Raw genomic sequence first — 24,931 nt, 5'->3', positions numbered from 1 at the left:
GGAACACACAGGGAAAATGAATATGGTGTCAAGCTTTGAAAAGGGCAATTCTAAGGGGGAAGGTAAGACATACATAGAATCTGTAAGCACCCTAAGTTAGAAATACTTAATAAAATCATTAAGCTAATATTTACAATTAGACATGGGGTGGGCTAATTCAGCACTATCAAGTAATAATTGGTTAGACAATTGTGCCGATAAGATCACAGAAGACTTGTTTAAACCAAAGGCCTGCTTTTAAAATCTTTTGGTATTTTTTAAGCAAGTTTTACTGATCCCAAAGTCTTTTTTTGCTCTTCAAACATTTATTACAGCATTTAATATGTGTTGGGCACTGGTCAAAAATTTAGGGATATAGGAAGTAAAAGAGATAGCCCCTGACTTAAAAGACAGATGAACACATCAAAAAACCAATGAATACAGCACAGCGACATAAGAACTACAAAAGGTTTGCCAACAAATAGGACACCCTAGAAGAAATGCAAAAATTCCCAGAAACATACAATGTTCCAATACTGAATCATGAAGAAACAGAAAATCTGAACAGACTGATGACTAGGAAGGAGACTGAATTAGTAATCAAAAACCTCCCAACAATTAAAAAGATGAACTTGGTGCTAGAAGGAGGAGTCCAACAAGGTTCTGTGAGAGAAGGGAGAGAAAGTCATGCTAAATCTTAGAAGGAATCCTGAATGATGAGTGGAAGTTAGCCAGATGGATTTGGATCAAGGACTGAGATTTTATGCAAATAGGTCCAAGCTTTGGAGAGCTTGGCTTCTTTGGGGGAACACAGTAGTACTAAAACTGGAAATTAGGGTGATAACACATGGCAACAAGGTAGAACATGAAACTGAAGAAATATGTGATTGAAGAGTCTTCTATTTCTTGCCAGTAGCTTGAATTTTATCCTGAGAGCCATGGGAAGCCACTGGACAGCTTTCAGCAGGGTTGTATTCTAAAGATTAGAAAGAGGACAGATGCAAGGACACCATCTTAGGAGGTCTTGTAGTAATCCAGGTTAAAGTGACAAGGTAACACATCCATCTTGCTTAACCAGTTCCCATCCACGTCTCCATATGTGCTTGCATTTGGGATTCTCTATTTCAACATGTTGTGAGCACTTGAAAGCTACTTCCCCTGCCTCTTTGGAGAGTGTGCCAAAAATAAGTAATATCTGAGATAATTGAGCTTTCACCATATGCCAGACACAATCCTAAACCTTTACATGTCACAAATTATGCAGTGCTCATATATAGCCTTGGGAGGAAAGTATTATTCTATTGGTATTAATATATTATTATTATATATTACATATAATATTATATTGTATTATTTTTGAGAAGAAAAAAGAAAGGAACTAAATGGTCACAAAGCAAATAAATGACAGAAACTTGATTTAGCATCTGATTTTGACCAACTTGCCAATATGTCTCCTTGCTTTCCTTACCATCTTCAATAACATAATTCTTTGGGTCATTACTCTACTCTGTCCTGATTACTCTCCCCAGCTTTATTTTGATTTTGTTTTCATTAATGAGCTTTCAGCATTCCAATTTCTGCCCCCCTGGACTTGACCTTGTCAGGACACTGGGTTGATCCTCCAGCTGGAGTTGCCTGCCTCCAGTTAAGACTTGAGAACCTAAGTAGTGGGATGGAGAAAAAAGGAGGACTTTTTTTGAATTTCATGAAGGGCAGGAGGAGAGAGAGAGGAGGGTCAGAGAGAAAGGGAGAGCGAGAATCCCAAGCAGGATCCACACCCAGCACAGAGCCTGACCTGAGGCTCAATCTCACAGCCCTGAGATCATGACATGAGCCAAAATCAAGAGTCAGACGCTTAACCAAGTAAGTCACCCAGGTGCCCAAAAGGGGAACTTTTAAAACCACTTATGACTTAGAATTTGTGAGATTTGTTGACTAAATGCATATATTGGGTTAGGGAAAGAACAGACACAAGGATGTTATGCCACAATTATTGGTTAAGTCCATATTCAATGTTTGAATTGAATGTTCACATTCAATAATGTCCATCATTATGATTAAAAAGTATTATTTACTTGGACCCATATAGGAAAATGCTAGTGTATTTCTTTTCCAGTACTACTTGCCTTTTCTCTGGAATTAGTAATTATCTTACTTTTTTATTTGCTTAGTTCCCCTGCATCTATCATTATATTGGTCCTCAAGTCTCTGACAGAAGTATAAACCTTTTCTCAGTGCGTCACCTGCGAGGAAATCTGTCAGAATCATTTTTTCACTTGCAGACATTTCTCCAGCCTTACTTCACTTAGGTCCAACTCAGATTATTTTCTCCTATCTGATGTCTGAAGTTGCAAGGCTTTCCTTTACCATGTTACTATGAATTGATTTTGCTTCACTTCTATACTCTGTACTCCATGTTTTCCAATTTCTTATTCTATTTCTTAGCTTGGTTGGAGCATATCATCCCACAGCTGCTGAGAAAGAGTTCATGGAAACTGAGCAGAGTCCACATTATGACCGCCTGTTAACAATGGACTGCATCCTGGTGTAGGTCTTCTGACCTAATTGGAAGTGCCATGTCATGCCAGTTTTTAAATTTCAAATGTCATCTCAGCATAGGACTTAAATATTTTGAGAATTTTCATGTCTGAAAATAACTGTATTTTATATTGGCATATCATTTAGTTTGGCTAGATACAGAATTTTCATTTTGAGAACTTTCACTCAGAAATTTGAAGTTATTGCTAAATTATCTTCAAATTCTGGTATTAACATCCATAAGTCTAATATCACTGAATCCTGATTTGTGGTATATGATTGTTTTTCTTTTTTGAGGTTTTATGGGTCTTCTTTTTACCTCCAATGTTCTGGTAGGTTCTAGCCTTTTCATTTATTGAGCTGTATGCTCTGTGAGCTTTTTCAGTTTGGTGACTTTTGGTCTTCAATTCTGGACATTTTTCTTGTGTCATTTCTTTGATAATTTTCTCTGGTAAAATTTTATCTATTTTCTTTTTGTGGAACCACTATTATTCTAACAGGGGAGCTCTTGAGCTAATCCTCTATCTTATATTTTCTTTCCTATTTTCTGTTTTTCATGTTTTGTATTATATTTGGGGGGCAATATCCTTGAATGTATCTGCTTAAACTTTTTTTGCAACTTTTAAATTTCTGCTACCAACATTTTTATTTCCAAGAGTATCTTTTTGTTCTCTGAATGTTCCTTTTTTATCCTCTCCTGTTTTTATTTTGTGGATGCAATATCTTCTATTTTTGATTATTAATTAATTTATTGCATTTTCACTTAAAATATATACTTCTATATTCTGGTTTTATTGAACTATAATTGACAAAAATTGTGTATATTCGAGGTACACAATGTAATGGTTTTGTGAATGTATACATTGTAAAATGATTACCACCATTAAGCTAATTAATATGTCCACCATCTCATCTGTTACTTCTCTGAGCTCTCAGAATAATAGTCATGTTTTCTCTGAAAATTTCTTTTGGTCTCTGGATTGTCTCTGTTTCTCTGAGATTTTTGTTTTTCTATTGTTTTGATCTCATCTGTGTTAAAGAATTTCCTCTTATATTTGAAGATCCCTGGCAATCCATTTATATTTCTGAGAACTAATAACAATGTGCGGGCATGTTGAGGACATCTTGTGGAGTGGTAAGTTTCTGAGTGGCAGACTCTCTGTAGGGATCAGACATACAGTGAGCAATAGACCTGTCTTCTTGAGCTTGTCTGCTTCTCCATAAATTACCTAATACTTGGCCTAGGGAGGTGATTTAAGCCTGCTGTCAGCATTCTGGAAGCCAAGAAAGGGAAAGGAGTATTTCTTTAAACTACCTTAAAAATAGGACTGATTTTTTTTTAATTGGATCTGTATTTCTTCCCAATTTGTTAAAATTAGTGATACTTTTCTTCATGAACAATTACTAGGTATTTGAACCAGTTCTATAAACTATGATTCTCACCATATACTTTAAGATTTCTAAGACTTTAAAAATCATCTTTGCATATAATTAGATTATTTTATTGACTTGTTATGATGACTGAAATTTTTACCATTAACCTCTGTGAAGAAAGCTTCCTTTAAATGCACCTATGCTGCCTGAAAGAAATATCCATCATCGATTAACATATCATGTTACCTAGTCAGCTCTTACTCAGGATCCTCTGAAAAAAATGGCATGCAGAATAGGTTACTTCTAATTGAGAGGAGAGTAGAAAAAACATACAAAGTATGATAGACTAACCTCATTTCCCTAATGGGGTATCATAACAGAGGGTCCTAGGATGCATTAGTAACCTGGGGCACAGAATGCCAAGTGGAAATAGAAAAAAGAACTCGAAGAAACAGAGCCGCTAGAAAAATTCTCCCTTCGCAGTATTTTCAAAGGAAAACCCAAATTAACAGCTGGTTAGATCTGTAAAGGTGAGGGCTTAAAGGTGAACAGAATGGTAAGTAGACTATGGAATGTATCTAGGAAGGTCTTATGAATGAATCCACTTGAGTAGAGTTCTAAAGTGTGAAGAGTAACATGATGTGGGGGATGACGTGACAGAGAAAAAATGTATTGTTATCTATCAGATTACTAGCATTTTATTGTAATCAAGTAAGCTATGCAGGTTCACATGTGCTCATACAAAGAGAATTAGAGAAATGAGATTCTATATGAGGCATTCAAGCTAAAATATCATCTTTACCTGAAATATCTGAAATATCCTGATAACAGAGACAAAAGTGCATCAGTTTTGCATTTTTAAAAGCTTTTGTGCTGCAGGTAATTGCCTCAGTTGTGTGTGTGTGTGTAATATGGATCCAATCAAAGAAAATAAATAACCAGATCACAGAGTTTAGAAAATTTGGAAACTACCCCAATGCTAGACACAGGACATTTGGCCACACCGCCTTGGTGATGAGGCTACAGAATCCAGTGTCTAGAACAGTGTTTGCTTCCCTGGGTGATTCCAACAGGCTTGGACTTGCTCAGTATTTTCTTGGGAGCTCACTGCTCTGATACTGAGTTGCTCCATAAAGGGATGAAAGTAACTGGGGAAGCCTTGGCTTGTTGTAGGTACAGCTGGAACCTGGGTCAGGGAAAAAGACAACAAAACTATTGCTGAGTCTGGCTCCCCAGGAGCCAAGAAACAGAGGCCACTCTATTTTTTCTTAAACATTGAGGCCAAACTTCATTAGGAGCTGTGTTGTTTAATATTCCAACGGTCAGGCTGAAGTCCTTCTCTGGTAATTGTATTACTTATACTTAAATTCCTTTGCAGTTTCAAATAGAAAAGACCTAACTTCTTCTTCCTGTTAATGCTTTACTGCCATATACTTTCTTCAATTCTTGTGTTTGTAGGTTGTATAGTTTTGTGGAGCAATGTTTACATATTAGCCCTGTTTTATTAGATTAGGTTATTATTTGATTCGGGAAAACTCTAGAGGTGAAAAGCGACAAGGGATTACAAATTTACATGTATTGCAACATGACACTTAAAGTAGTTTTAATTGAAGGAATTAAACATTCTATTATGAAGGCCATGCTTTCTTACACAGAGATGTATCTCAATACTTGAAGCAAATGTTTTAAAATGTTGTATAAACAAAACTTTGAAAACAGAACAAGATTATTTTTTCAGAACAAGATTTTTAAAAAAGATTTATTTATTTGAGAGAGTGCATGCACATGTATGCACATAGGGGGAAGGATAGTGGGTGAAGGAGAGAGACAATCTCAAGCAGACTCCCCACTGAGCACAGAGCCCTGTGCAGGGTCAATCTCACAACCCTGAGATCATGACCTGAACCAAAATTAAGAGTTGGAAGTTTAACCAACTGAGCCAACCAGGCACCCCAGGAGACAAGATTTTTAGAGAAGCCCTATGATAAATACTACGAACCCAGAACCTACTATCCATTTTATCTATTTTCAGTTTGGATTTTGTACATGGGTATCTTCAATGAGCCATACCTGTGAACCAGAAGTTGCAGAGAAACTTACATGTTCTTTAATTTTTTTCAAAAGATTTTTTATTGATCCTTAGTATTAGCCAGATTTTCAGGGAAGAAAAATGAATAAAAGACAAGAAATGGACTTTGACATCAAATTCATGAATTGATATATATGAAATATATATGTATTGGAACATTTAAGATCTCAGAAACAAAGTCCTCAGCAGCAGTCATCTGGCAACTGACTAGTGGTAAATTATGACTTCTTAATCTTTCAGTTTCACATTAAATGAGAATTAGTTACCCCAGGAGCCATATGATAAAAGGGACTTTGTCTTGGCAAATGCTTTTAGGAAATTATGCATGTAATTCACTAGCAAGCCTGTTTTTCTAAGCAACTGCTTTGTTTTTCACAAATACTATATACATTCTTATTTGATGGGAAAATTTGGATAACTTGCGTTAGCAACCCATGTAGTGGGCCTGGCCATTAACAAGTCATATGTCTTTGGAAGAAAAGTTGAGATGAAGGGAAGGAAAGATGTCTCTTCTGAAATTTCAAAAGAGAAGTTCCGACCTTCTTTCCCTGCCAGTGCTCTAAATGGTGCAAATTTGGTGACTGCTGGACTGTTTGTGATGTGGATCTGTGGGCAGGGGTGCACAGTTCATGCCTCAGCTTTCCTTTCTAATCCCTGGCTCTTCATTTAGGAGTTTTTGCTTTGATATAATAGTCAGTTGAGAGGGCTAGCCAAGGTAGTCTAACAAGGTAGAAAGGCATGGAAGAGACTTTTGGCCCCTTTCTCTTTGCCTCATATTCATAGGGCATTCTTTCATTATTATATAAGTTAGGCCAACTCTCAGATTTTAGATAATAGAGATTTTTATCCTAAATTTGATCAAGGAAGATGGGTCATTCTGAAAAACTGCATATCTCAATATTGATAAATCTTGACAACATAAATTCTAAATTAAAAAATAACCAGTTGAAAAGAATTCATATACAATAATTTTATTATATATAATATAGAATATATGATTATATAACATGTAATATTTATTATTATAAATAATATATTTATTATTATTACACTATTGTATAAAAATTTTAAAACTTTGTATTTTTACAGCTACATATATATATTGGAAAGACATAATTAGAGTCACAGGAAGCATGAACACCAACTTCAGAAGAGTGGTTATTTGAGGGAGGAATAAAGAAAGGAACAGGGACAGGGGGTGGGGAGGTGGGCTAAGGTCTACTGGGACTTTGGCTGTAATCTCTTATTCCTCAAAAAAGAAAAAAATATATACCTAAAGCAAATATGGCAAAATGTTAGTACTCTTAAAATCCAGGTTTATGCTATTTCCTGTTCTTTTGGAATTATTAATAATTAAAAATTTATACAATTTATGTAAATAAAAGTCTCTGAGGTTGCTGAAATAATGGAGTTCATTTCAACAAACCTTTGTTGAGAATCTGCTATGTATTAGGCATTAGGGACGCAAACATGAGGGCGACGGGGTCCCTACCTTAAGAGACTCATCATCAAGGGGGGAAGAGAGATGTACAAATACAATCACATGCACTTATCATGATCATGTTATGCATCATGGTTTCTAATAGAATGATTGGCTCTATGATAACTTTACTAGGAAAATGTTGAGGAAAACTAGACCAAATTAATGACAAAAAATCATCATGAATTGAATTTAAAAAAACTTATATTCATACATAATTGTAAACAAATTGCTAACAAAGTGTTCTCAAAGAGAAGTCCTCAAGATATGACTGGAGATGCTCCCATCATAATTTATTTAAATAAATATTTATTATGTACCTTAGCAGATGTTTCCTTTGTGGTCCATTCCAAGTGCATCTTTATAATTAATTTTTTTTTCATGGAACTGTTGTCTCCCCAGCTAGATAATCAGATCTTTACAAGGAGGACTGTCCAGCTTTCATATTTTTATCACCCAGTCTCTGGAGTTTTAGTATAGTCCTTTATAAACAATAATGTTGGTTTGATTTTTGTTGAATGCATACTATATGTTATAAGTTACAGTAAGGGGGTATTTGACTCCGAACTCAGAATTCAGGGCCAAGGGCAGCAGGGAAGACACCAGAGGTTAAAATCTATACTGTCCCAAATATGCAGATTTAGAATATGAAGAATATAATGCCACATATAAAAATCGTGCAAACGATATCCATCACTTTAGGCAAAGGAAACACTAGAGTTAATTACCAAGAAGGTTGGCAAGGCATTTTGGAATCTCAACAATGCACCATTGGCTCCCCTTCTTCAGAAAATATTAATGGAAAACACTAAAGTTTTTTTCCACCCAACTTTCTTCCAAAGAAAAACTGCCACAAAACTTAGCATTCCACTGTTGGGGTAGATATCAAAGTGAAAAAAGGCAGTTTATTTTGTTCACAGCTGTACTTGATGGCCAACAGATTTTCATCAACAATTGTTAAAAATAGAACAGTAAATACTCGACATCCTAGTTTTAATAAAGCTGAGCATAACGTGATACGTTAATATTGGGTATGTGTATATTAATATGTGAGCAAAATGTGAGAGGAATAATAGAAATCCCTAATAAATCAGCAAAGAGGGAACAGGTACTATATCATGTCACAGTAGTAAATACACCTTGCACCTGCTGGCCCAATAGCAAACTCCATTCCTGGGGCCTTTGTTGTGTTTGTAGGTTATTTATCGGTCCCCTTAGCAACCAATAACTTGAGGATATAAAAGTTTTACTTCAACCAAAAACCTGTCTGTGGAAAAGAAGAGTTTTATCTGTGTCCAGAAAATAACATCAATAATAATGAAAGGGGAAAAAAATCAAGCAAACCCAGAAGCATTTAAAGTAATCATGGTTGCTAAGGAGATACAAAGTCAACACAATTAAAGAGACGGTTCCAGATAGCAAAAGTCCAAAATGCTGGGGCCAGAGCCAAAGGGACGTCTGAGCATGTGCCTGGTAAAGAAATGGTACCACCAGATCTGTAATGATTAGAATGGACCTTTAGTTCTGTTACTGGACTCCCGGAATGGCCCCACGGACCCACCTGCTATCTCCCTTCCTAACCTAATTGGACCCACTTCCCTGTCCTTTATGAGCCATATCTTGGTAAGGACTTCACCCCCATCAGATAGATGGGAAAGTCTCTCTGCCCTAGGAAGGAGCTGCCTGATTTCTTCCTAAAACAGAAGGTCTGGAATCGGACTCTGTCTTTTGCAGCCTGGATTACCTGATTCCTTCCAGAATCCCGATTTTGCTCATTTGGCTCCTAAAAGTCACCTTCCAGCTGTTTGCTGGACCAAGCCCCACTAGATAACTGACTCCTTTTTGTTTGTTTGCTTCAATTCTTATTTCAGATCCGTGTATTCTTTCCTCTCTCCATGGTTCAGTGCTATCAGTGGAAGTAACTGTATTAATAGTGACTAATGTTTGTTGAGTTCTTATTATATTTCAGACTTTGTTCTAAACATCAGCTCATTTAGGTCTCATTAAAAGATTGAGGTTGATACACTTTTCATCGCCATTTCACGGATTAAAAAAACAAAGCACAGCTCATACGTAACTGGGGCTGGACTTAAATCTAGGTAGCTCATAATCTGCACCAGTGGGCTATGCTGACGTTCATATAAATCTGTGTGATAATAGAATTACATGAGATAATGAAAGGCATAGAAGAAATATTTTCCATGTACCAAAGATACCTTGATGAGAATTAAATGCATTTTGATCATGAATGTCACAGTTACCACACAATCCTTGTTCATAGGTCATAAGAGCTGATAATTTTTCATGTGTTGGGATGGGGTAGTCTGGTCACACCAATTCAACAAATGTTGGAATACCTACTCTGTGTTCTAAGATATTGAAAAGAATCAGATAAGATACCTGACCTCAGAGAACTTTTAGTCAGTTAGAGGAAGCCAGACATAAAGACAAATACACACAAGTGTAAAAGGTACTATGAGAGTGTATCAGGACACATGGGCAATTGTGATCAAATTTATCACAGGTGAAAAACAGGGGAGATTGCTCAGAGGAGAATAGTCAGATATATGATCAGGCGACTGTCTTGCACAAATTAAATTAATTGTGTAATTATATTTTTGATCTTCTAATGTCTGAAGAAGGAGATTTCACAGCAACTTGGGGCCACGTTCAACTTACTGCATCATATCTTGTTCTTTTTTTTCATATCTTGTTCTTATTCAAAGTATAGTTATAGGAATTATGCGGTATTGAAGTTTCTAGACTGGTTCCAATTGCTTTCTCAATGGGTGCTTTGGCAGTACCTAAATATATTTACATAATTGGCTATGTTAGTCCTGGTGTGATGCTGACATGTCTTGTGACTCTTAGGATCTGAAAGAAGCTTATGGAGATTGTGACAACCCTGAATTAACATTTGCCCTCAGTTATTACCTAACCGTGCACATTAATTATCTCATGGAAGGGTTTGTGGTGATGATGGATGAGAAGGTCTGTATTTTGAGTGGCTGCTTGGGGAAGGTCAAAAGTGCTCTCTGTAATATCTAGCCTTAAAACACATCAGATGTGATTTCCAAGCTGAAAGCGGAACCAACATAAGAGCATTCCATGGTAACTAACCTGCAGCGTCTAGGATCCAGCAGCAACTCCTGTTGCAGGGCTAGAGTCAGATCCCCATCTGAAGTATCTGGCAGTGCTTACGGAAGTAAGCAGGTATTAAGCTGAAACCTGGGAGAAAAACATAATTAAAGGCAATTCCATCAGAAGGAGGTTTAAGTTACTTCATCAGATTTGTAGTGCAATGCATATTGGGGTACAGAATTTGGGGTAGGTGAGGGGTTGCTTCTTCTCTAGCCTAGCACAGTAGTTGGAGCTCCAGGAAAGGGGAATTTATGTAGTAGATGAGAGTTCCCATATGTGATCTAGTGTGGCAGGGAGGTGAGTGTTGGTGAAAGAGAACACCAGGCTAGGAATAGAGTGAGGTGAGTGAGGCCAACTCATTCAAATGTGGAGTTGGATGCAGTCTTGATTTAAAATTTCGATCATCATGGATTTTAATATTACTACCAGTTTTTAAAAAATTATTGCTTAAAACAGTATTTATCTTGATTACTGTTTGTGACACTCCTTTAAATGTTGTACCCAGGGAGAGTGCCTCACTAGTTTCACCCTGCCAGCCTTGCATGACTGAGGTAGAAATAAGATGTTTCAATGCTCACTGTAGCCCATATAAAGTCAACACAATTAAAGAGAGTTCAGATAGCAAAAGTCCAAAATGTTGGGGCCAGAGCCAAAGGGACATCTAAACATGTGCTAAGAAAACAGAATCACTGCATTTTATTACAGATGTGACCTCACAGGGCATCTGATGCTACCTTAACCCAGAGGCTAAAGCAGAAAACCTGAGGACCCCATGCAGCTTACAGACATGGTTTATTGGTAATTTTGCACTGTTAATTTTGAAAATTGATCTAGTTGCCCTCATTTTGAAATTGAAAGATTTTGTCCCAAGACACTTAGATATCTGATTTTTCTTGAAAAATTAGAAGGTCTAGTGCACTGGATCTATGTTCTTTTGGGGCAGTCATCAACTAAAGCTGACTAGAGTCTCTCCTCCTTAATATGAGTACATTACTTCCTGGTGTTGCCGGCATTTAGATTCTGGGCCCTAATTAATTGTAGGATTCTTTCAACAATACCTCTTAAAAAATGAGCTTCCATTCATTTAGTAAATATTGACTTTTGTGCCTGCTATGTGTAAGATAATGTGCTGAGGAACAAGATGACAAGATCCCTTCCCTCCTGGAACTTGTTTTAGTTTCATGGGCAATGTTATGGTTTGAACTATAGCCTCTCCAAAAGGTATATTTAAGTCCTAATCCCAGTACCTCAGAATGTGACTTTATCGGGAAAGAGGGTCTTTCAAGAGGTAGTCAAGGTAAAATGAGGTCAATAGAGTGGGCCCTAATCCAGTAAGACAGGTGTCCTTTCAGAAGGGGGAAATTGAGACAGAGATAGATAGCGAGGGAAAGCAGTGATGCCCATGAGACCGGAGTGATGTATATACATATAAGCCAAAGAACATCAAAGATTGCTGGGAAATACCAGAAGCTAGAAGCAGCAAGGAAGGATTCTCACCTAGAACTGTCAGAGCCTGGCCCTGCTGACACCTTGATTTCTGACTTCCAGCCTCCAGAACTGAGACCAAGATTTCTGATGATGTTAGCCACCCAGGTTTTTGGTATTTGGTTATGGCAGCCCAAGGACAAGAATATAGACAGTTACTAATTAATGACATAAGCACGTAGCTTAATAACAATAGTGACCAGAATAATGAGGAGAGTGTACATGTAGGGGTGGGCTGATCTTGTTAGGAGTTTATGGGGCCTCTTCTGCAGAAGGTGTGTTTGAGCTGAGATCTGAAAGACAAGTGGAAATCATTTTCTAATAGTGAGGGAAACAAGTACAGTCAGGGCTGGAACCATTAATGTGTGTGAAGGCTCTAAGGCAAAAAAAAGGTAAGAGATATTCACAAATTGGAAACCCCGCTGGTGGCTGAAACAGAGAGAGGAAACTGTAGAGCCTGGTGGTGGGCTCTCTGTAATAGGATGCATTGACTCACTAGCTATGTTACTTTGGGGGAAGTTGTTTTAGTTTCTCCAGGGATATAAAGAGCAGCTACTTCATATGGTTAGTATGAGGATTAAATGAAATAATAAATTAAACGGTTTTAAAACAATGGCTGGCACATGTGCCTTGATAGATGTTACTTGTTAAAATTCCTGCTGTTCTTGTTACCATTATAATTGGCGGGACAGGGTTTTCAGGACCCCGACATCCCCTTCGAGCATTGGTCTCTATCCTGAAAGCAATTGGAGCGAGAATATGCTGTTAATCAGGACTTCAACTTCACCAGATTTTATTTTTAGGAGATGTATCTATCTGGCTGCAGTGTGTAGAGAAGGGATGGGAGATGTGGCGATGAGGCCACTGGCGAAAGGTCCAGGGGATGGGGCGGTGTGGTGGCAGGCTTGCCATGATCACTTTGTGGAATTTGGACAGATAGACACAACCATCTAACAATTTTTTAAATTCTACCAAGAGTTACTTTCTTCTTTGTTTTACAGCTTTCTTATGGAATAAACACACCCTGGGTGATGCATGGTTTTTAATCTCAATTCTGCCATAAACTTAGTAGACGGCCATGAGCAATCACAGACACAAAAAGGTATAAAGGAAAGCTAGATTCTTGAAATCTCCATATGGTGAAATTAACATCTTTGGTTATTGAACACATTTAAAAATATCTTTAGGAGATTCCCAATACATTCTCTATTTGCTTTTTTATTGCTTTTATGTCTTTGACTTTATTTTAGAAGAGAAATTGAATTGATTTGTTCTTCACACACAAAAAAATTGATTTGTTCTTCATTGCTGTCAGATTTTGTGATCTCAGGCGAAGGCAAAATGCTGGGCTGGCAAATGTTCACAACAAATATAAGTTTTAAATAAAGCACTAGATGTGCTGAAAACTCATTAGGTAATGAAAGCCATCAAGAAAAATTGAAAATGCTCTAGTTCTCTCCAGATTTATGGCTGATTTTAATAAAAAGCATCACATTTGATGTAATTAGTTTGCCGAATATTGGCAGACTTAAAAAAAAAATGCCTAATGAATTCATTGTTGGTGGAAGATTTACCTGTGATGCCAGAGGTAGAGAATGTTAAAGTCTAGATACATATTAGTTAAATGTTCATTTCCTACTGATAGCTTATGATACTCGGCTTGGAAAGGGGAAAGAAAATCTAGAGAAGAATTTCTTCTTTGTAAACTCAGTAAATTCTAATGTGTTCTGAATTTATTCAATGATAACAGAGTTCCATTTTATCTGGCTTTCTTTACTTCCCAGGGTCCTTATTCAGTATCTTATTCCTAGCTGAGCAAAATTATATATCAATATCAGCTTATATTTAATAACACTGGTGGGTACATTCGATTGAAACACTGATGTTTATATATAAAAGTTGGGTATTGTAAAAAAAAAATAAAAAAAATAAAAAAAAAATAAAAGTTGGGTATATCGACTTACATGAATTTTCAAAACTTAAAGGAAATCACACAGAACTAAGAATTATTATAAAAGAGATTCTTGTACATAAGGAAATCATACCTGTCTTCATATTTTTGCACGTATGCATTTATTTGAAAGTAAGCACACATAGAAATCCACTAAAAAATATTGCTGAGGTTTAGATATTTTACAATGACTTTCATTTTTGCAAAAATGAACGTCCTGATTTTGATGAATTTTGCAAAAGTTTAGAGAAAAAAATGACTTTTTTTTTTTTAACTTTTCAGAGTGAGGCACTTTAACCTGAAACCCTCACAGCAACTCAGTGATGTTTTGCTGAATAGGCATGACATGGTTTCATAAGTGCTATTCTTTCTTTACTTTAACTCCCCAATTACAAAGATTTGGTATATCTTCTTTGTTTCTGTATATCCCCAAATGCTGGGAAAATGCCTTTTGGGTACATAGATGGTACTAACTAAATAAATAGTTGAATGACTGAATCAGTGCATTTCTTATACCACAAGTGGCATAAAACATGTAAGTGGTATTGCGGATGGAAAGAACTTTTAAACTGCACACCTTTGAGAATGAGGGTGAATGGTGATACGTGCCCATGCCTGCCATGATTTGTCAACCAGATCATGAACTGTCATCTAGCCCAATTTCTCACCACTGCAAGAGACGGTCTCTGTCACTGTGAGCTGTCAATGCAGAGTGAACCCAAATCCTACTTTCCTCCCTGGACTCTCAAAGTGTGCTCCAAGAACTAGCAGCTTCAACATCACCTGGCAACCTGTTATTCATGCCCGTTCTCAGGCCCCATCCCGGATGTAATGCATGGGACACTCTGAGGGAGGGTTCAGCAATCTGGGTCCTATAAATACTCCAGAGGATTCTGCTGCATGCTCAGGTTCAAGACCCACTGCTCTAGAAATCTTTTGCTATTATTCCAATGATGTCCAACTTCCCTTGTAATTAACAGATCCTAATTTTAGGGTTATGAATACTTCAGATGAATACATTTTGGCCTTTGAGAAATCGCCTTCTTAAAGTAATTTGCAGAGCTCAGGTCTGAGTGACACTTTATACGTTTACTTGGAATTTCATTCTTAGGAGTTATACTATTGTCTGTTGCCGCATAGCAAGTCACCCCAAAACTTTGCAGGTGTAAATAGGAAACATTCATGCTCCCCCAGCTTTTGAGGCTCATGAATCTCACAGGAACTTACTTGAGTGGTTCCGGCGCAGGGTTTCTTAAGAGGCTGTACCCAGATGCTGTCTAGGAATACAGACCTCTTGTGGCTTGACTGGGGAAGAATCTACTTCCAAACCCACTTACTTGGCTGCTGGAAGACCTCAGGAGATCCACTTCAGGCTCACATGGGTTTCTCCTTGGAGATGCCTTATCACATGGCAGCTGGCTTCCACCAGAGGGAGAGATCCCAAGAGAGAGTAAGGAGGATCATATGGTCTTTTTATAACCTTATCTGGGAAGGAACATCGCATTGCTTGTATATATTCTATCCCTTAGCTGCCCACAATCAAGTGGAGGGTATAACATGGGACATGCATACCAAGAGGCGGGAATCACTGGAGTTCAACTTAGAGACTTCCCTATAGGTAAATTATTTCCCAATTCCTCCAATTCTTTGCACTGCAATTTTAAAATTAGGACTCTTGCTTTTTAGTGTCAGAAGTCTCAATACAAACTGGCTTATACAAAAAAAAAAAAAAAAAAGGGTGTGCCTTATGGTGCAGTTTGGTGTAGAGGATCCATCAAACATTGTCACCTGGACCTGGTCATCTTGGTTTTGTCTGCTCTGTTTTCTGCTCCATTTCCTGGTACCTTCTCCTCTCTTATAGGATTAATAAACTCCAAGGCTCATGGGTTTGAAGTCAGTGGTATAGCATGAAAGTCTTTTTTCTATCGCAACCTTGGCCTAAATTTCACTGGCTAGGTGGATCACAGGCTCATGCCTGAATCAGTTGAGAGGCTGAGGAATCGTGACTGTATTGGCTGAGACCCAGGAAACACACTGTACCCACAAGAAGGATGAGTCCCACAGGAGACACGGCAGCTATGAGAGGGTACGTAAGTGCCCTCGGAGGGATCACATCAGGCAGGCATTGCACCGAAGTACTGTCTATATAATGGTCTCCCCTGAGTTTGTAGTGAACCAGAATCTCTTGGAAAATGCCCACCCTCTCCCTCATCATCCACTCCCCTCTCCCTACACCAGTGGATCATAGAGTCCTCTTGATCTACTCTTGATCTGCCTCTCATTTCCTCCCTTCCCCTCCCATCCCATGAATCTCTCACCTGGGATAAAAGTAGTAACATCTGAATTCACTGCCTGCATGCTTACATTTTTGTTTGCTTTCTGTCTGTGCTCCCTGTAGCCACCAGAGTGATTATTATTTTTTTTTAAATGCCATCTGATGAGGTTAGCGCACTGCTGAGAATTTGTCAAAGTCCCATTAATTAAAATCCAAGTACCATATGACCTGCCTCTGCCTGCCTCTCTAGCTTGATCACTGTCTACCACCAATGCTCTCCCTCTGAGCTCCCCAAATTCTAAGTGCCATGTGTCTGCCTGTCCCGGTCTTTCTCTGTGTTCTTCCTTCTCCCAAGGAAGCTCTTCCCCTACAATGTGCCTCTCTCTCTCCACCCCTGCTCTCCAATTTCCCCCATCTTTGGGATCCAACTGTAATGTCACCTCTTTAGACAGGTCATCTCTGACTCTTCAACATTAGACACTCTCATGTATCCCACACCTTCTCTTTCTTTACTGCCTTTACCAGAATTTAAGTTTTATTCATGTTCAGCACCTTCCCTCTCTAGGCTAGAAGCTTAATGAAGGCAGCAATCTTGCTATAACCACAGAGCTCCTGTTTGGCAGCTAGTAGGCATTCAATAAATACTTGATGGCTGTGATTCATCCTTCCTTATCTCAGATATGTGTGATGACGTTATCCAGAAGATTAAGTAAATGGCAAGAATTACCATAGAGTTGAAACTCGTGGGTGGTCTGGCTTGGCCTGGTTCATGGGGTTAAGTCAAGCACAGGAGAGAATAAAATTCTCTTGAAGACTCAACAGGGATAAAGTCATATATGTGGTCTTACTTTAATTCTTATGACAACCTCTTGTGAGTTCAGAATATTGTCCTTTTTTTGTAGATGAGGAAAGTGATGGCTAGAGAGGTAAAGGGACTCCCTGGTTCCCTCCATGGCTCCCTCCCTGGTAAAGGGAACTCACATGGTTCACAAATGGTAGAGTTAGGACATCCACAGAGGTCACCTGGACTCTAAAATTATAATTGGAATTATGGCAAAGACAGTGGCATGCTTTTTTTTTTTTTTCCTCATAACTCTTGAGTAGGCCAAGGTCAAAAAGCAAAATAAACATAAAAGTGAAGTTCTGTAGATTTCATGCTGCCACTTGGAGCAGAGCAAAAGCTCTGGAAGCACCAAAATGAAGGGAGTATAGACTTTGGGGGAGCTCGATCTTCTTATTACTCATTTCAGGTTTTTTCTCTCCACTGAAGTCAAATCAAGGGGTGCTGGCTGAATAGTCCTGCAGTGTGAAGGAAATAAAGGCCACCAAGTCTTTCTATTACACCTTTGATGGGATTTATATGTGTTAAGAAATGCAGGCATAAAATTAAACAAGATAAACCATCCCATTTCCTTGTTTCTCCAGCCTCAATGATACACAAACTGGTCTACTTCCTTTTCTCCCTCTTACATCAAACACAGTAAGTGTGTATTTGGCACAAGAAGGCTCTCAAAGAGGTAGGGGGATTTAACCTAGGGGGCTGTGGGGAGCTGCAGTGGAAAACAGGGCTCAAGTCAGTGTGGAGACTGGTTTCTTGGTTCTTTCAAGTTATTTGTTAGGCTGAAGCTGAGGCTGCCTTGTTGGAGTGATTCCTGCTGATGTTACAGTTTGGAATTTTTCTTTTGATCTTATTTAAATATCTCTGTAAAGTAAATCTGTGCCCCTTCCCCCCACATATGTGTGTGAGAGAGAATAACGCGAGGGGGATGATGTAAAACAACTACCACAGGTGCGCCGATAGAGAGAAGCAGGGAAAAAGACAATTCAGCATTTGGGATTGGCGGTGAGTCCTCCATTTCATTGAATCTGGGAAAGGGGACACGATGCAGGTGTACGTAAACTCTGAGCTAATCCCCCACTGCAGGAAGCATGAGCCAGTTTGACAGAAGACCAGTGCCTGGCAGGGTGTAGTTAGATTTACAAAAGACCCAGATGGAACAAGAAAGAATCACCAAATTGTCAAACAAAAGGCTAGGAGTTACCAAACAAGCAAACCAACCGTAAAGTGTTTGGGCTTACTTAATCTGGAGAACATAAAAACCCTTGATAGGTAAAAATGATTCTGAAGTGAATTCATCCCATGTCCTATACCTGGGTTTCAAACACCTGAACAGAGGCCAGGTGAATGATGTCCACATCCATACTTTCATTCCAATGTTTATCAGACATCTGTTTAGGACCAATCACTGGTTATTTTGGATACTATGGAGGAACAGAGAGATCCGGTTTATGCCCTCACTGAGCTTGCAGTGTGGTCGGAAGAAACACAATGCAATGCGACAAGTGCAAAACTTGAAGCATAAGTTGCCTGGGAAGCAAACAGTAAGACATCTGAGTAGCTGGGATTCAGGAGAGACTTCCACACTGCTGGGAGATGTGAAGGATAACATCTGTGATGATTAGTTTTATGTGTCCACTTGACTAGGCTATTTGGTCAAACACTTATCTAGGTGTTGCTGTGAAGGTATTTTTTATAGATGTGGTTGCAATCTACAATCAATATTAAAGTTGACTTTGAGATTACCTTTGATGATGTGGGTAGGCCTCATAATAATCAGTCAGAGGTCTTATGAGCAAAAACTGAGGTTTCCCAGAAAAGGAGAAATTCAAGACTGAAGCATCAACTCTTGCCTGAGTTTCTAGCCTGCGAGAACCACCCCAGGAATTTCAGATGGACTTACCAGCCCCCATGACAGTGAGCTAATTCCTTAATTAAAAAAAAAAAAAAATTTTTTTTTTTTTTTTTACACACACATGCCCTATTGGTTCCGTTTTTCTAGAGAACCCTACTAATACAGTGCCTTAGTCATGTAAAGCTGGGGGAAGGTGTGTGAGGGAAGATGAAAGTACCCAGAAAGGCCCGGAATGAAATGATTCTAGCCAGATCAGGAAGCAAATTATATGTAACATAGAGAGTCTGAAAAGGTTTTAAGTGAGAGGATCAGATTCACATTTCAGAAAGGACATCCGATTATATCAAGAGCAGAAGTCGAGAAAAACATGTTTCTGTTCCGGCAGGAAGGAATTCCTAATAAGGAAGACATTTTTTTTTTTTTTTTTTTAATAGGAGAAAAGAGGTGCTGCATCTATGCCGGAATTTAAAAAATAACGTGGCATTTTTGAAAAGCTTCGATGGCCACAATTCTGCAAAAAGGTTTCTAACGTTGGCTTTACCCTCAAGAGTGTTTGTGCTCCGCCTGACCTCCTGCGGGTCTGTGGCTTTCCCTCGGTTCTCACATCCGCAGCTTTCACTAGGAAGCTCTCCTTGTAGCTGGCGAAATGCTCCGACTTGGCCCAGCAGCCCTTCTGGAAGATAAAGTCTCTACCTCGGCGGCGGCGGGGGTGGGGGGTGCAGGTCAGCGGGAGACTCCCGCACCTGACGCTCCGCGGGGAGCTCCGCGGCGTCTCGGGTGGGGCGAGGGGACTAGGCTCTTCCCGCCGCAGCCTGGACTGCGCGCGCCCCCTTCCCCTCCTCTGCGGGTTCGGACCCCGCAGCCCCGCAGCCCCGCAGCCCCGCAGGTCAGCTGCCCCCGCGCGGCCGTCTGCGAGTCCGGGCGGGGTCTGGTAGCCGCCGGGCCGGGGGCCTGATGCGGGGGTGTGCTGGGGCGCCCGGTTCAGTCTGACGTCCCGGGTCTCGCAGATCCGCTGCTCTGCGGAGAGCACCCGCAGCCCCCGTCCCCGGCAGAGGCGTCTAGCCCTGAGAGCCTCCCGATTTTTCTTCCGTTCCCTCCGCATCCCCAGGTGCCTTCTTCACCCCAGCTCCCGGTGCGTTCCCCATCCTTTCTGGTTTGGAACCTTCTGTTGATCAGAGCGCGCGGCCCAGGTCAAGCACCCTTGGGGGCGGGTGGGGGGTGCTGATGACTCGACCACACTTCCCCAGGCGTAGGCTGGAAGCAGCCAGCAGCCCCATGCGCCGACCCTACTCCAGGGGTCCCAGGACGCCAATGGGGGCAGTTCTCTCTCCAACCCTGGATGGGGCGGTGGGTAAGGCGAGCGGAGGATGTCCACGCGCAGGGGTCCCGGGACCCGCGCCCCGGAGCTTAGTCCCACCCCGCGCCCCGCAAGGGGATAGGCTGGAGCTCTCTGCGCGCCAGGTAGTGAGACCCGGCGCGTGGGGAGGGGCTGAGAGCAGAGGAGGCGGCAGGTGAGCCCCGGGGCAGCGCCCCCCCCCAACCCCGGGCGGGGAGGCCGGGGCGACGGCGGCGCGGGTTGGGCTAGGAGGGGGTGTGGAGAGGCGAGCCCGGGCGGGGAGACGGAAGGGGGGGTGGAGGCGAGGGGGAGGGAGTTCCGAAAGGAGGGAAAGGAGCAGCGGGCGAGGGACGGGAGCGGCGAGCCCGGCAGGGAGAGCGGCGGAGGGCGGCCGAGCTGCGCGCGGGGCCCGCGCCACACCCCCGCCCCCGGGGCCCGAGGGCTTTGCCGGGGGAGACACAAAGACATGCGAAGAGGGGCCGAGCGAGGCTCGCGCACAAAGACGCCGCCGGGGCGCACGGCCGCTCGGGCTGCACCGACCGCCCCCGCGCCGCGCCGCGCCGCCGACTGGCCAGCGCGGAAGCCGGGGCGGAGCGCACGGCGGTGGCTGCCGGCCGGCGCGGGACCCGGGTCGCCCGCGCTCTCCGGGTGACCCGGGCCCGGCCGCAGGCGCGTGCGGGGGCGGCGGCGCCCGCGCCCAACTTGGCCTCGGCCTCGCCCTCTGCCCAGCCCGCCGGTGTCCCCTCCTTCCCGCGATTTCGTTGCTTCTCACGCTCCCCCCACCCCCTCCCGCGTCCAGCCCCGCGCTCCCCACCTTGTAAAACAAAGCCGGGGAAAATGCCTGCCCGTGCAGCTCGGAGCGCGCAGCCCGACTCTGAATAAGAAGTGAGTACAATGGCGTGTTTGTAAAAGCTTCAAGTCCGTCTTTAAAAAAAAAAAAAAACCAAAAAAAAAAAAAAAAAAAAAAAAAACATTGTGAATGCTGCATGCCTCATGCTTCCCAGCGCCTCGCGGGAGAGACCCGGCTATAGAGCAGGAGGTGAGACCCCCGGGGACCAGCCCCCCCCCCCCCCCAGCCGCCCTGCGCTTTCCCGCCCCTGCCTGGACTGGGAGGGCTGCAAATGCCCCGCTGCCGCAAGCAGACGTCCTCCACCTTCGTTTTCCGTCCTAGGTGTTGGGTCATAATCTCGGCTTGGAGGCAACCGATGCCCGGCTCCTCTGCTGGCTGCTTCTCCCCCCTCTCCCGCTGATGCCTGGGGCTTTTGCATCTGCCTCGGGGGGTGGGTTTGGGACACCTTGGGGGAGTTTCCGAAGGCGGAGGAGGGTCAGCCCTTGGGAGCAGCCGACAGGCAGGACGCAGGGTGACCCTGATAGCACTTGTTGCCCATTGCGTGGTGGGACAGGCAGTGGTGCTGAAAAAAAAAAAAAAAAGCTGGTTTCTCCTCCTATTGAGTCGTGGGCTGCGGGCCCCGGAGCGTAGAAGGCATACCTGCGTGAGGATGGGAGCCTGGGATTAAGAAGAGACTGCGATGTGCTGGAAGCAGAGGGGGAGGTAGTGATGGTTGATGACAGTGTGTGCAAGGGACGACTCTTGGATTCCTTGTTCTAAGGAGCATCTCAGCCTGATCATACATCAGACGACCTGGAGCTGGAAACACACAGGTTACCCGTGTTAGACTGAGAGGAAGAGCTGTTTTTTTGTTGTCGTTTTTTGTTTTTTTTAATTTTGGTATCTGACCAGTTGCTGTCCATTCTGTCTGCCAAATGTGCATTTATATATATTTCTGCTAATTAAAAAAATAAGGCAATAGCTTAAAAGAATTAAACTTCATCAGCAAATGTATTGGCTTAATGCACACACACAATCTTTTTTGGAACATATCTGTTCCATTCCCCCACAAGTGTTAGTGTGGCATTGGGATTTAGGATTGGGATTTGGGTGCCTGTTCGAGTTAAACAGTCTTGGTGTTTTCCACTTCTATAGACTAGAAACACTGGTGTGAGAAACTAGTAGTATGAGACCCAGAAAATTGGAAAGGATGAGGCTTGGAAAGCTCCCTTCAGAGAGATAATGTGGATATCCTGTTATTTTTATTCCAAAGGTGGCTTAATCTTAGATTATGACCTTTATTTTTCACTCAAGACACTCCAGGTAGTTTGGCGGTGGGGTGGCGTGCTAGCCGGAAGATGACAGCAATATCAGATGTTATCAGCATGTCTATTAAAAAAGTTTTTTCTGATAACTAAACGCATACCCAGTGCTAATCTTGAGCAAAGTTGCCTGTCTAACTATTATGTGACGAAAGTGTCTACTAGTTTGTGGCTTAATCCTGAGCAGGTGACTGTATCAGGAGGGAAACTTGTACATACCTGTATACGGCAGGTTGAACCACTGGAAATTGCTGAAATGAGCAATTCAGTATGTTTCTGGAATCTCCACTCAGAGCCATGGGTACAGTTGCTTCATTGGAGCTCTGACTTCTTCTCTTTAAAGTCAGAGCCATTCGGGGCTCTGCTGGTTTGAGGAGCCCTCTGTTATGTGCCACCACTGAACAACGCTACTTATGTCTAGTGCTTCAAGTAGCTTTGTTTGCAAAGCTTCTTTGGGATGGGGAGCTGAAGATTTATTTTATGAACTCAAACTGTGGTAGTCCTATGTCAACTCAGAGGTAGTCAGGAGGGGCACGGTATCTGGCCCTGTGAAAACTCTTTCTCCAGTCTCTTCTTATCCTCAAGTAATTTCAGGTTTGCTGTAGGGTACTCGGGTGCAATTCCATAGGGAGTTCTCACATACTAACCTAAAAGTGTCTTTTAGATTCGGTTATTATTTTATATCAAACCTGTATTATGTCTACCAGAGGAATTTTACTTCTGTCTCTAACAATAGTGGACTCTAAACTGATTGTTCTGGTTGAGTTGGTGGTTTTTTTTTAAGTCCCTCTGTTTTTGTTTTTGTTGTTGTTGTTGTTGTTGTTGCTGCTGCTGCTGTTTTCTGCTACTCTTTTAACCTTTTTGGTTCAATGTTGTCTTTCCAATCAAACATTGTGCAGTAAATAGCTTATTTTCTCCTTAGCAAGTTTGAAGTCTAGGATCTTTGTATTTTCTCAAAAGAAATCCATTAATGATGTTTTTGAACAGCTAAGATAAATAATAAATGGATTTACAGTCACCTCAGAGTATATGGGAATTTGTAAGAGAACACATAAATCCACTCTAATGGAGCAATTAGCTTTGTGCACAGCATGGAGGGTCTAAGGTGTGAGATAAGGTTTTACTTTTTTTTCTGGATAATGTTCCCTGTTGAAATGGAAGGAACTTGTCATGTCTTGGCTGTACCTAGGATGGTGCCAGAAAAGGTAGCAGTACTTTTGTTTTTTTCAAGATGTCAGAGATCGAATAGCAAGATACAGAGAACGTTTAATCATGAACCACTTCAGAGGGTAGGTGAAAAGAAATGATTGGGCAATTGAGTGGTTTACTTACCATCATGTTTTACCAGAAAGTGACTAATGTTTTACTTTGAGCAACAATGTTTGGATCACAAATTCACCTGTAATACTATCCCTTTATGACAATGAATTTTTCCATAAAAAATAAAGAATATTCCCTGTGTTGGTTGCTGGTGGTATAGAGGGTTAAGTTCTTGAGGACAGGAATAATCCGTGCACCTTCTTCATGAAAATGCATGAGATAGTTGAATACGATCAACTCTTAGCAGTCTTTGTTGACTAGCCTAGTGAACGGATGTAAATTTTACAATTAATTAGGAAGACCTCAGGCACTTATTTATTTATTTATTTATTTATTTATTTATTTATTTAAGTTTCTTGGTCCACCTCCTTTTTCTTCCTCCCACCTGGAACCCCAGTAGCAGCAGAGAGCTGAGACCCAGCCCCTTTGCCTTGAACCTATATATGAGGTCCTGGGTGCGACCCAGTGGGAGCACTCTGGTTGGTTCCAGAGCTTCCACCAGGAGAGCAGTGGAGTTCACTCAGCCTCTGCTCAGCCCCTCAGGAAGCCCGGCCTCGACCCCCTGGCCGCTCCTCCAACCTAACCTTCATTCTCTGTTGTTGTCAGTGGCGGCACCCGACTTGCTGGATCCTAAATCTGCCGCTCAGAACTCCAAACCGAGGCTCTCGTTTTCCACGAAACCCACAGTGCTCGCGTCGCGGGTGGAGAGTGACACGGCCATTAATGTTATGAAATGGAAGACGGTCTCCACGATTTTCCTGGTGGTTGTCCTCTATCTGATCATCGGAGCCACCGTGTTCAAAGCGTTGGAGCAGCCTCATGAGATTTCGCAGAGGACCACCATTGTGATCCAGAAGCAGACATTCATTTCCCAACACTCCTGTGTCAATTCGACTGAGCTGGACGAACTCATCCAGGTAATGATGGCACAGAGGAGTTGTTACCCGGCTTCCTCTACGGGAAAGAAAGTCACAGCGAGCGGAGGCTCCCTGTGGCACAGAGGCCTGCCTGCGGGGCCCTTGTCTGCTTGCTGCTTAGCAGTGACTTGTTTCAGCCTGTTTCAGATTGTTCCCTCTTTGCTTTCTGCGCTTTTCTTCTCTTACTTCTCTCCCTTTTTTT

At 41.6% G+C, this 24,931-nt stretch overlaps 1 protein-coding gene and 1 long non-coding RNA gene across 13 annotated transcripts in view; one reads left to right on the top strand and one right to left on the bottom strand.

The window, feature by feature from the left end:
• Positions 1 to 21,986, bottom strand: part of LOC140635836 (uncharacterized) — a 32,218-nt gene extending 10,232 nt beyond the window's left edge. The window contains exons 1-4 of the long non-coding RNA XR_012033154.1: positions 21,831 to 21,986; positions 21,495 to 21,753; positions 21,156 to 21,265; positions 10,581 to 10,688 (exon numbers count right to left, since the gene is read on the bottom strand). This is a non-coding gene — a long non-coding RNA (uncharacterized lncRNA). The remainder of the gene's footprint in view (positions 1 to 10,580; positions 10,689 to 21,155; positions 21,266 to 21,494; positions 21,754 to 21,830) is intronic.
• Positions 1 to 24,931, top strand: part of KCNK2 (potassium two pore domain channel subfamily K member 2) — a 198,645-nt gene that overhangs the window by 47,937 nt on the left and 125,777 nt on the right. For 3 of the 12 annotated variants that reach the window (XM_072831055.1, XM_072831054.1, XM_072831053.1), the window contains exon 1: positions 24,241 to 24,729. In XM_072831055.1, coding sequence (XP_072687156.1) covers positions 24,256 to 24,729 — 474 coding nt within the window. In that variant the 5' untranslated portion in view covers positions 24,241 to 24,255. The other 9 variants (XM_072831059.1, XM_072831056.1, XM_072831062.1 and 6 more) reach the window with 8 other exon arrangements.

This window comes from Canis lupus, chromosome 6 (assembly GCF_048164855.1).
Source record: "Canis lupus baileyi chromosome 6, mCanLup2.hap1, whole genome shotgun sequence".
NCBI lineage: Eukaryota > Metazoa > Chordata > Mammalia > Carnivora > Canidae > Canis > Canis lupus.
The sequence above is the reverse complement of the archived record's forward strand: the minus strand, read 5'-3'. Positions and strand labels throughout refer to the sequence as shown.